A 13,489-nucleotide genomic window follows, 5' to 3' on the forward strand; every position below is an offset into this window, starting at 1 on the left:
TAGTTCTCCATTAATCTTATTCTTTCTGATTAATTTCTGTTATAATTGAATCGACTTCTATAAAAGGGAACGGCATGCTTCTATACTTTTTTTCAGTAATTGCATATAGTAATCATTTCATTTTGTATATTTTGATATTATAATTTTTACCCTGCTGGATAGTAGGTAAATTTTGACATTTTTTAATTGTATTAAACAAATCTCTGAAAATCTGACATATTGTGCTTTGAAAGAGCTGTATTGTGATGAATTAGTGGTTGTAACAGAATTATTATATTGGCATAAATAAAATATCCATTAGGATTAGAAAACTTTATTATTCTAATACTTAGAAATTATATTTTATCCTCATTTATAACAAATACATATACATGATGTATACTAAAAGTTCCAAGAGTGAGGCTATAAAAACAATAAAAAAGTCTGTAAAATTTATATATCTTTAAGTTTCTACATAGTCTCCCTTCAGCACAATACAGTGTTTAGATTAGTTATAAAGATTATTAAAAGTTCTAAAGAAGTCTTCTTTTGGAATCTCCTTTTTGGAAACTTGTACTGCTTCCACTTTATAGGCATCTGTACCTTAAGAAACAGAAAATAGTTTATTTCTGAGGCTATATCTGGCACATAGGAGGATGGTCTAGCACCACTGTCACTTGTCCTTTGACCAAAAATTGCCATACAGTGATGGCTGTGTGAGCTGGCACTCCTGAAGCAGGCACCAATCCTTGGCTTTATGAAAAATCACCCAATCAATTTTTATGAAAATTTCTCGACCCTGATCTCAACCTTTTATCTACATCTTCTAATGACATTTAGCTTTTACAAAAATAACCAAACCGCTTGAACACAATCAACACACACCTTCATCACTATGTACTTGTTTCCATCATTTCAAACATTTCTGTAGCATTTTTTTAAGCAAGAAACAAAATCTTATGTTCGGTCATTGTTCCATTAATTAAAAATCCAACACTAGGCACAAAAATACTTTCACAAAAACAAATTACAACTCTTAACCCCAAGGTGAATGAGCTTTGGATATGTTGTTCAGAAGGCTTTTCCGAACAAGTTATGACCTCACCCAAGAGATTCACCATTATTTCTGTTTTCATAGCTTTACTCTTGGAAAAGATTTTACAGATTGAGTATACAGTAAAGACCAATTTATCCAGTCTCTTTCCATCCGGCACTCCAGGTTATCTGGCCAAGGCAAAAAAAAATATTAAAAAGTGACCACAAAAAGTCTTGTACTTGCATAGTGCCTGCAATGTCTCAGCGATAACCTCAATACTTTCATATTTATATGTAGTATCGTAAAAATTGCAGGCGTTAGGCAATACAGTATTGTACTAGGCAATTAAAAAATATATTGGAAGAAGAGAGCAGTGAATTTACAGCCTGCAGCAAGCAGTTGGTTAGATCACTGGAAGAAAAATTAAGGCATGGCCACGATTTCTATAAATTGATAGTTGGCACGTCAGGTGACCAGATATATAATTGTGATGAGACAGGGCTCAGTTACAAAATGATCCTTATTAAAACCCTAGCTGCAAAACAAGAAGCAGGTGCAAGCAGCTACAAAAGAGGCAAAGAATGAGTCATGTTGCTTGTTCATAGCAATGCAAGTGGCATCCACAAATTGAGATTCGCACTTATTGGGAAGGCTTTGAAGCCCAGGGCATTTAAAAAACTTAAAACGTCAGAGTCACTCTCTGTGGTATACTGCACAAAAAAAAAGTCTGAATGGAGAAGTTTTTGAAGAATAATAAGCTTTCAAGGAAAGCCTTGATTCTTATGGACAATGCACCTATCAATGACAAGATGCAGGATGGTGACGTTAAAGTGCTTTTTCTTTCCCCAAATGTAACATTTTTGAGCTAGTCTATGGATCAGGGAATACTGGAGACCTTAAAAAAGAAGTATCCGCGGCTTCTCTGTTTTTTTATGGGTATCAAGAACAATGAGGGATTTGTTGAGAGACTGAAGTAGATTGACATCCTTGACGTGATTAGATAGAGTTCTGAAGCCTGGGAAGAGATCTCACTCATCCGATCCTGGAAGATCTTTCTTCGTCACCAGGATGATAAATATGAATCATTACAAACAGATGACACTTGTTGAAATCATTTCTCTTCTTCAAAATATCCCCAGATGTGAAAGTGTGGACATTTCTGATGTAAATGAGTGGATGAAAAATGATGAGAATGAAGAGATCATGGATGTAGACATAGCACATATTGTGTCCAGTGAACCTACAGAAAACAAAGATGACTTCGTAACTTCAAGCTCAACTAAGGATTCTCATTCTGATACCTTAAAAGCCATCAAAACCTTTACATCCCATAACAGGATGAGGGGACTGCAGCCAACATCATCTGGTTATGACGATAGAGAGAAACCACAGCAAAAAAGAGGTCAGAAAACGAAAAACAAAAAAACTGTAAAAGGCTTTTTTCTAAATAAGTAAAAAATTAAAACTCTTGTAAAAACATTATTTCACTATACATTAATGGCATTTGAAAACATAAAACTGCAGTTGTGATTTTAAGATAATTTAATGACTAATTTAAAGATTAAAATTGTATTACAGTAATGTACTGTATTTTTATTTTTGACACTTTACCATAGTATATCAGGATGCCCTGTATTAAATTTATCTAGGGAAGGTAAAGTTTTTTCAGTTGTTTAACGATTTACAATACAAATAATTTATATTGTACAGCCAAGTACACTGTCACATTAGGCCAGATAAACCGGACTTTACTATATTTATATTTTTTAGTTGTTCTACAAAACTGAATAAAAAATTTATACAAGTTATTTTTCTATGCATGTTGTAAAAAGTTCTTTGTATGATTATAAAATCAAAATAAAAATGGTCATCTTAATACTAGAAACTGAAGGATTACATCATTAATTATCACTGGTCAACATAAAATTTGGAACTGAAAAGGGAGTAGGTGTTCTATATAGTATTTTATATGCTGAATCTGAATATATATTCTGAAACACCCATCACGTAACATTCTTAAGTTACAACCCCTTAAATTTATTTGTTCGATCATTTGTGGAACAAACAATACAAATAAGTTAGTCCGTCTGCATGTTTGCTTTTTCACATCTGATTTATATTGTGATGCATGCTGTAAATCTATATTTGATATATAACAATCAAATGATGTCATTTCATGTCAAGCCAGACATGTCAGTGAGTCAAGTAATGAGTAATTCAACATGATGAAATTTTCTTCAGTATGAGTCCAGCTTTTAGTTTGACTTGCTGTGTTCTTTTGTTGTGGTAGTGTTTTTATCTTGCACATATAAAGATTGTTTCATAAATGATGCCATCAATTTAGAGAAAGATTTTTATAACAACTTTTGGTATTATTGTATTGAATTTCAAGATTTGTTAAGGTGTGTGTGAAACAATTTTATTAAGTATTTTAAGTAATTAAGTATTCATAAATTAAAATGTAACTTTTTCTTGTTTCTGTAATATTTCAGTTTACTTTCATTCATTAAAAAATTTGAATTTTACAATGAATAAAAATCGGGCTTGTAAAGATTTTCCAAATATTTTTTCTTACGTTTACAGAGAATTCACCACAAAAAGTCAACAAGAACCAGTATCAAATTTCTGAAAACTGCTTACAAACATTATTTTGACTGTCCCTTGGGAGACCAAGATAAATCCTGGACTCCACATGTATGTAGCACGCATCAAGTGCTATCTTAAACTAGCTCAGTGTTAAAAGGAAAAAAGAGCATTGCCTTTTGACTTACCTGTGATTTGACTAGAGTGTATTAACCGTTATTATAACTGCTGTTTTTGCTTAACAAATGTTTCTGGTTTCAATTCAATCAATAAAAGCAGAATTGCACTCCCAAGTGTTCTTTCAACTATGAGACCAATACTTCAGGATGTTGATTTACCAATTCCGATTACTCCAGCTTCTTTGAAAGAGCTTTCTGATTCCCCAGAAGGCTCAACCTATGGATCCTCAACTGCAACATATATTAATTACATTCCAGAAGAATCAAATACTGAACCTCATTGCATAACATAAGCAGAACTGAGCAACCTAATTCGTAACTTGTTTATGTCGAAACAACATGCGAAACTTCTAGGTTCACGTCTTAAAGAATGTAATTTTATTAATCATGGATACTAAAATTTCAGTTTATAGAAATCAAAATGAAAATTTACTGAAATTCTTTATAAGAAATGGTTTAATTTGTTCCTGCCATGATGTTATGGGACTAATGTCTGAACTGGACATTGAATATGTTATTCGTGATCAGTGTTTATTTATACTCATCAAAAAGAAGCTTAAAGGCAGTGTTTGTTGTGTAACTGGAATCAAATAATTTTTCTTCTATAGTGGTAGCACATGTTGTAGGAATGAAGGAAACATGAAAGTATGTCAAAAATTTAAAAAGCCATTAAGAATGAACACTCATGGCGAATCATTGCTAACCTAAAAGTGATAGGGCTTCTTCTCGGTCTTCAGAATGGCTTTACAATATATATATGTATTTCTTGTGTTTGTGGGATAGACAGGCTACAGATGAACACTGCAGTTAAAAACTGGCCAAAAAGAAATCAGTTTACCCCAGGAAAAGATAATATTGTCAATATTCCCCTTGTTAAAGCAGGTCGTATTATTTAACAACCTCTAAACTTAAAACTAGGAAGAATTTTATAATAGCATTAGATGAAGATGGAGGTAGCTTTTAAAATATTTACTTGAGGTTTTTTCATAAGTAAGTGAAGCCAAATTAAAAGAGGGAATATCATTGGGCCACAAATAGAGAAAATTAATTTATTAAAATATATTTGATAGTAAACTGAATACTAGCAGCATTGAAGTCATTCAAAGATGTTGTTACTGATTTTCTTGCTAACAAAAAACTGAAAACCATGATCAGCTTATAAATGAACTACAACAATTTAGACTGCAGAATGTCAATGAAAATTTTTATATTCTCATTTGGACTTTTCCTTTTAAACTTTGTGACATCAGCGACAAACAAGGAGAAAGATTCCACCAAGATATATGGCTGACAGAACAACATTATTAAGGCAGATGGAATGAATCTACGATGAGTAACTACTGCTAGATGATAAAAAGAGAAGACTTCACTGAACAAAAAAGGAAAAGAAGAAAAAAGATTAAGATAAACGTAAATGCAAAACAAAGATAAGAATTTTACCCTATTCACCTACTTTTTATCTCAGTTCCAAATTATTTTTTGTTGACGTGTGTTAGTTCCTACTCATTTTTTTAATGTTGTACGTAAATAAGTCAGCTGAGACACTCTGCCCTATAAGAAAATTATGAATGAATATTGTATTGCTTATCATATCAATGCTTGTAATGTTCATTACTCTAATCTACAAAATTTTGTTCAATACAATCAAATCTTTAAATTTTTGTATGAATTAATTTCTACATAAATTAAAATTTTGCATTTAAAGATATCTTTTAGGAGAAGGGATAGTTTTTATAATTTTGCTAATTGTTAATTATGTTGGATTTATTAATAAATATTTACAATGTTTTACATTATTAGAGAAATTCTACAACTATCTAAAAGAATAAAATTGAGAACTTCTATTTCATTGTCCATCAGATGCAGTAAAACATCAATTTTACTGTTCTTTGTATTTGTTATTGGAGATATTATGTATTATTATTTCTGCTTTATTACTGTTCATATGCTTAGGTAATAAATTAATATGAAACATAATTTTTTTCCAGGATGGAAATTCTTAGCAAATTAAATTGTTTGGTAAAACAATGGATTAAGGAATTAAGCATTGCTAGAAACATGCCAGAAAATGTAGCTGAGCAAGTTGGTGGAAAAATATACACATTCGGTTCATACAGATTAGGTGTTCATCATAAGGGAGCTGATATTGATGCATTATGTGTTGCACCTAGACATATAGACCGTTCTGATTATTTTACTTCATTCTTTGAAATGTTAAAAAATCATCCTGAAGTTACAGATTTGAGGGTATGTATCATTTATTTACATATATTATCCAAATGCATATATGTAAATGTACATATGAGGTATGATAAAAAAGTAAGAATTTGGTAATTTTGCACACTATATCTTTTCGACTGAATTTTTAATTTCTCTGATGGTTTACTTGTGTAATGTATATCAATATTTTTTATCATATTAGTTGTTTAATTCAAATTTGACAGCTTAGCAATTAGAACATTTTGTTACAAGTGGCAGTTGATTTTGTTTGAATATGATGAAACAAAGGATTTACATTAAAAATCGAATAAAGGACTTTGAAGTACTGAAGATGTTAGGGAAGGCTTTTGGCAAGGTTATTATGTTAACACGAAAAGTATATGAATGATACAAATGGTTTCAAGAAAACTGTGAACATGACAAAAGAATTGGACATCATAACATATTAACAACCAACGTAAATATTGACAAAATAAAGGACATTGTGATCAATAATTGACAAATCACTTTTAGAGAATTTGCTGAAGAGGTGGGAATTTCTTATAGCTAGTGTGAAACAATTATGACTGACATTTGTGGTGACAAGTAGATTTTTGGAAACAAGTAGTAGCAGAATTTGTTCCAAAACTCTTATTCAGCAGAAGCAACATGAAGTAACAGTTGTTAGCAGACATCACTGATTACTTAAATGTTTTATAATACGTGATGAAACTTTGATGTATAGCTGTGTTTTAAATAAATGCCCATGCATAGTTTCTGAAGAACCAAGACCAATAAAAGCATTCAGAGTTGGATAAAATGTTAAGGTTTTTCTTCCTAATTTTTTTTTACAATGGCACCATCCATTATAAATTTTTACTTCAGGGTTGCAGGATCAACTAACAGTTGAAGAAAACTGCAACAAACAGGAAAACCATTCTTGGACTTTGCACAACGATGTTGTTCCAGCTCACACTTCACTATTGAGTCAATTCATTATAAGTGACCCTTAGGGTGGTTGCTTGACCAATTCAAAAAAAAATCAAACTTACCCACTTATTTTCTACATGTCTCAGACCTTATTAAAACTATTTTTTTATTTATTTTTTTACCTTTGTTACAATGCGCACATCTATTTTGTGATCCTAATGTTTATGGAAAAACTCATAACTAAAAAACTACTGGTCCTGGAAGGATGAAGCAAAAAGAAATTTAATCATATTTTCTCAAGGTAAAAGATTGGTCCAGTGGTTTATTTACCTATCTCTTCTTTCTATGAGAAAATTACCAGTAAAGTTGAACATGAAAAACTGATATTTCACTTTTGGAATTTTCTTCAGAGGCAGGGGGAGGCATATACAATTTGAATTATTTTTTTTATATGTACCTATATGTTAGTAATTTTACTATAAATAATATTAATGTTGATATACTTACCCCTAAATTTTTGTGAATTTTTGAAAATTAATTTAAAAAAAAAGAAGTTAATTTTGGCTTCAAATAATTCTACTATTATTACTATAATTGAAATAGACAGTATTCATGTTATAACAGGTGCTTGAAATCATTTCCAGTTATCAGGAAAATTCATGTTGCAACATGCTCATTTTTGGTTGTTGCATCATTTAGCTTTACAGTTACAGACTGGTCAGTCTGACATTAGTCAGTGCAGTGACTTGTTCACATCTTTAGCGTCTCAAATTTCATCCTGTGTTTGGAAGTGTTTATTAAATAAATGTTACTTAATAATATCATATTTGCAAATTTTAAAATCGGTTAAATTTTTATATTATTTTCAAGTAATTTCACTTAAAATAGTGTATGGAACAGTGACAAAAGAACTTGTTAAAATTTGTGAATTTAGTGATGAAAACCAACTTATTTTTTTACATCTTATTCCAGATGTCACTAGTGTTCATAAATATCTTGAAAACATTTTTGTCAAAATTCAGTCACCTGTATGGACAGTTCTATTGTGACCCTTTGAGAACTAATAAAAAGACAGTTAAGAAAAACTTAAGACAAATAACATAAGAGCAAGCTCTTAAAGAACACATTTTTCCAAATTTAAATTCAGCTCCTGGAAAGTCTCTTTGTGTTAAGTGGATCAAAAGTATTTTTTCTTAGCAGAACAAAGAAATATATGAATGCAAAGACCAAGAGCAATATATTGCCCCACATCACAATATTGAACAATTGGATGCTGCTTGTGGCATTTTGGATGTATCATCTCCATCAAAATTGAAAAAATTAAGCACAGATCAAAGGCCATCAGCACTAAATTTTAAAATAAATAAGGTCTCAATAATAATAAACGTTTATTGGTACAAAAACAGGCTATTTCACTGAAGAATAAATAAAATTTTCCTAAAATTTATTTTTCTTCTATGGTGTTTACAAAAATAAAAATGAATTCTTGATAAAAGATGTAGGCTACTCATTGAAATCTCAGTTTGGGTAATTTTACAAGCATTTTGAATCAAAATTGTATTAGGTTACTGGTATTGGTTAAATTACAACCTAATAATTTTTTTTTTAAATTATTTTACAAGTATTGAAAACGTCAACTTCAACATAGGGGCTAAATATAAAAAATGTAAAGTGCAAAGAAGACAAGAAACCCCCTTGGAGCACTTATTTAGAGAGTCAAAATGGTATTGCTTTTAACAGGTTTTTCTTGATTTTTGAGAAGTTGTAACTTTTTTATTAGTATAATACACAAGAAACTTTTTTATTTGCCATAAACATCTACAAAAACACTACAAGTTGTGCAAATTTGAGATTTTTATGAGTAGCCCCATCAAGAGTTATTTGAAGCCAAAATTTGAATTTAAAAAAAAAATTAGTTTTCAAAAATTCATAAAAAATGTAGGGGTAAGTACATCACCATTAATATTATTTATGGTAAAACTACTAACATATAAAAAAAAAATTCAAACTGTATATGCCATCCCTGCCTTTTGAAAAAAATGACCATAAGTAAAATTTCACTGTTTTTCATGTTCAACTTTATTGATAATTTTCTCATAGAAAAAGGAGAGATAGGTAAATAAACCACTGAACCAATTGTTTACCTTTAGAAAATATGATTACATTGCTTTTTGTTTCATCCTTCCATGACCAATATTTTTTTAGTTACGATTTTTCCATAAATCCTTATGATCACAAAAATAGGTGTGCACAACGTGCTCACATGCTTTAATAAAATAATGTTTTTTTATTACCACAGACCGTTGGAGTGGGATAGGCAAAATATTTTTATAATGGTTTATAGAACTATTGATGTAGAAAATATAGATGTAATAAATTTCCATTAACTCCTTCCGTGAAGCAAGATATAGCTAAAAAAAAAGAAAAGAAAAATATGTAACAGAAATGATCACCGCAGGTAAACTGCTTAAAAAAAATGTTTTAAGGTCCGGAAACAAGTGGGTAAGTTTCAGTTTTTTTTTTAATTGGTCAAGCAACCAACTTATATTTTTTTTTTTGGGACACTTGAAATGGACTGACCCTATTAAAAGATCAACAATATGTGACAATAAATAAAATTAAGAAAAAATCGCTAAGTTAACTTAGCGATTTTTGAAGACTATTGAAAATGTTTTGAGGATTGAAAGAAATAGCTGGCATAAGTGGGTGCAACTCTGGGAGACTTACTTTAAATGTAACTTTCAGTAGCAATTTTGTTGATTTTCACACAACTGGATGTTAACACATTGTTTTAAAGTTCAACTGCTTATTTATTTTTTTACCTATGGATCTTTATAATTATTTGTTAATTATGAAAAATCAATTTTTCATCATTTCTACCTAACAAATGTAAATGACTCTTACCAATGAAGAAGTAGTATACATACAAACCAGTTAAAACATTTATAGTCATGATTAATGACATTATTCCAATCATATCACCATTGCATAGCCACTGTACAAAAATTAAATTGTTATACCTTGTGTACAAGTGAATTTTGCTTTCATTATTGTAATGCAGTTAATGTTTTCCAGGCTGTTGAAGAAGCATTTGTTCCGGTAATTAAAATGAACTTTGATGGTATCGAAATAGATATGTTGTTCGCCAGGCTAGCATTAAAAGAAATACCTGATACAATGGTAAAGTAATAAATATTATATTCTCACTTTGGTTTATACATCTTAATTAATATGTGATTGATGCTTGCTTTTTTCCTATTTTAAGAACACAAATGAAATTTTGTATTATTTATTATTGTTATGTACAGTAAAATAGGTACATTTCCATGTAGTGATAAGAAAATTTTATATATATATATATATATATATCATGCATAAACAGTTATATTGTTTAGCTTATATGTTTCAGTCTCCCGTAAAGAATCGGGCATACACTTTGGTAAATCTTTTAATATAAACTAAAGAAACAATTTTATATAAACATAAATCTAAAAATATGTTTTTCCACTTAACTGGTGCTGAAAGATTTTTTAAAAATATTTACTGTAATTTAAGTTAATATCTGTATTTCTGTGCATGGCAATTTTTTTAAGCCTCCTGGACCGCTGTTAGGCATTGCTTCAAAGGATGAGAGAAATAACAATTTTTGTAGCATTTGGAAAAACATGGTGCAATTATAGAGAAAAGTTTTTAGTTTTTAAGTGTAACCAAATTTGAAGAGTTTAAAAATAGGATCCCAAAGGTTTTTATTAGCAAAGGCACTTTTTTTTTAATAAGAAGTGTTAAATAACCATTTATGTCTGGAGTAATTAAATGTGAAAAAATATTAAACAAAAAATGTGTAAAGAATTGTATTATGAGCAAACTGATATAAATAGAATAAACAAAAACAAATAAATATTTTAGAAAGGAGAGTGAACCCAAGATAAATAAATTTTCATTTAACATTGACCAACACTATATTGCCAATAATTTAATTCTTTACTCTGTAATATTATTACCTCATTACATGTTTGACCTCATCCTGACCCTTGTAGGGTAAGACAGCCTCTTTGTGGTGATCCCGGTCACTGCAGCACTCTCCTCTATTCCTAGCCCTGATGGGCTTTATCAGAGGTCATATTTTAGACCCTCTAAACCTGATAACACAACACACAGTCATCAGTTTGGCCTCTGTTAGGATGCCACCAATGCAAATGCCTTGGGGATTGGCCAACACTATACTGCCAATAATTTAATTGTTTACTCTATAATACAATTACATCATTAAATGTTTGACCTTATCAATTTGTGTGTGTTAAAGTAAATAGCTTGTCAAGGAAATCAATATTCAGAGCAAATTTTTGCTGTGATATCTTGCAGCAAGATCATCTAGAACAAAAAACTGGCAACGAATTCCATAAAATTTGCTGTTAAGCCAGCAAAGTTATAGAATCCATTTTTGAAAAAACTTTATGTTTTTACAATTGTCATTTTTTAATAATTGAAATAGTCACTAAAATTGATTTTAAAAAAGCTTATTTTAATTTTTTAGATTTTTAAATCAGGGGGATATTAAGTTATTTTAGGAACTTTATTGTTAAACAAAATACGTTTTGAGCATTAAAAATTGGAAATTGTGGAAAAAATGTTCTACTTACGGGACTCTCATACTCATTAATTAATTTTTAAGAAAATAATCCCTAAGTGGTGATAAAAAATTTAAAAAAATCTTTTTAAAATTGTTTAAAAATTACTAAGAAACATCATAATTTTTTTTTTTTTTTTTAATTTTTACGGGCATAGACTGCTAGGGTCATTAGCCCTCGTCACATTCTTTAAAAGAAATTAGTATCACCATCAGGATCATCATATGTAAGGGTATAAAGGGCCCTTACATTTTATTTAAAAGCACAACCAACATAAAAAACATTAAGACACAACAACACTTACGGGGTGTAAAGGGCCCCGATATTAAAATTTGAGATAAGGTTCTCAAAAAGACCATAAAATTAAAAATACAACTTATCAATGCCATTTCCTTCTTCTACCTGTCTTGTTTATAGTTTGTTTAAGCACCCTCAAGGCGACAAGAACCGCCGTGAAGCAGTATATTAGTCACGCCAGGATGCCATGGCAGTTGGCTCCTTATAAACAGGCTACAGGCATCTATTGCGCTTACCCATAGCCTCCATTTACATATATGGAGCATCCAACACCATGTTCAGTTTTAGAACCGTCGGTATAAATTCTAATATATTCTTCATAACTACTGACGGTTGCCAAAAATTCCTGTTGGATGATCACTGCTGGTTTCTTTTTTATTTCTCCCTGAGAGAGATCCAACCTTGTATTTACCGCTGGCAAGAGCCATGGCGGTATTTCTCTTGTGGAAATTGCTAGAGTCTCCAGAATAGCAATTTCATATTTTCTTCTTAATTCGTGGTGCCTAATTCCGGCTGGTCTGGAATAGGTAGCACGATGTTCGTATAATGCAGCCATAGGATGATTATTAAGAAGTTTGTTATTTATATGGGTAGGAAAAGCCCATATATTTGCTGCATATCTTAGCAAAAGATATCTTCTGTAATGTAGTGGCAGTATTTCGGCTTCAGACATTATACTAGTCGCCGGACTTACGCCTGTTGCATATCTTATTCCGCTGTTGTGAATAAGGTCTAACTTTCTTAAATGCGACTTCCTAGCGGATGAATATACAATACATCCTTAGTTGAGTTTCGATTGAACCAATTCCTTATACAATCTCAATAATATCTCTTTATCAGAGCCCCAATTAATGTTAGATAATTTAATAATGTTTAGGGCTTTTTTGAATCTAACACTCAAGTCCTGTATGTGTAGTCCCCATGTAAGGGATTTATCCAATACTAGTCCTAAAAATCTCACGTCTTTATATTGTAGTGGATCATAGCCAGTTCTCAACATAGGACTTTGATGAGGAATTCTCTTCCTACAGAAGTGTACACAACAGGTTTTTTCTAGTGAAAATTGGAATCCATTATTCCTGGCAACTTCATTTAAAGCGTTGATCGCCCGTTGCAATTTGTACTTCACCATAGCAGTCTTGTTGCTGGCATACACAATTGCCAAATCATCAACATAGACGCGTTTGCTGATTTCTACTGGAATGGCTAATATCAATTTATTAATGGCGATGGTAAACAAGGTACCGCTCAATGGCGAACCTTGTGGTATACCATTTTCCAACATTCCTTCAGCTGAATATTCATTGTTGACACGTACTTGGAAGGTACGGTCATTCATATGGTTGCTGAGCAATACTGGCACATTGCCACGAATGCCCCATTCATGTATCTGGAGCATAACTCCATGTTGCCAGGTCGTATCGAAAGCCTTCTGAAGATCAAAGAAGACTCCGACACAATGTTTTCTTGTAATAAAGCTGTTATATATAATATTCTCTAAGTTGATCATTTGATCGGTGGTAGAGTTGTATTGTCGAAAACCTGCTTGATTTGGTGATATCAGGTTTTCTTTTTCAAAAACCCAGACGAGTCGATTATTAATCATTTTTTCGAGTATTTTTCCCATAGCGCACGTCAAGGAGATAGGACGATAGCTA

General features: G+C 31.0%; 1 protein-coding gene and 1 long non-coding RNA gene across 10 annotated transcripts in view; one reads left to right on the forward strand and one right to left on the reverse strand.

Annotated features, from left to right (window-relative positions):
* Positions 1–13,489, forward strand: part of hrg (poly(A) polymerase hiiragi) — a 109,049-nt gene that overhangs the window by 32,213 nt on the left and 63,347 nt on the right. For all 9 annotated transcript variants that reach the window (XM_075355943.1, XM_075355940.1, XM_075355941.1 and 6 more), the window contains exons 4-5: positions 5,766–6,024; positions 9,982–10,086. In XM_075355943.1, coding sequence (XP_075212058.1) covers positions 5,766–6,024; positions 9,982–10,086 — 364 coding nt within the window. The remainder of the gene's footprint in view (positions 1–5,765; positions 6,025–9,981; positions 10,087–13,489) is intronic.
* On the reverse strand, positions 398–11,088 carry LOC142319076 (uncharacterized). The gene is made up of 3 exons (XR_012755101.1): positions 10,908–11,088; positions 3,787–4,008; positions 398–2,255 (listed from the first exon to the last, which is right to left on the reverse strand). It is a non-coding gene; the product is annotated as an uncharacterized LOC142319076 (long non-coding RNA).

The sequence above is a fragment of the Lycorma delicatula genome, chromosome 2 (assembly GCF_047948215.1).
Source record: "Lycorma delicatula isolate Av1 chromosome 2, ASM4794821v1, whole genome shotgun sequence".
NCBI lineage: Eukaryota > Metazoa > Arthropoda > Insecta > Hemiptera > Fulgoridae > Lycorma > Lycorma delicatula.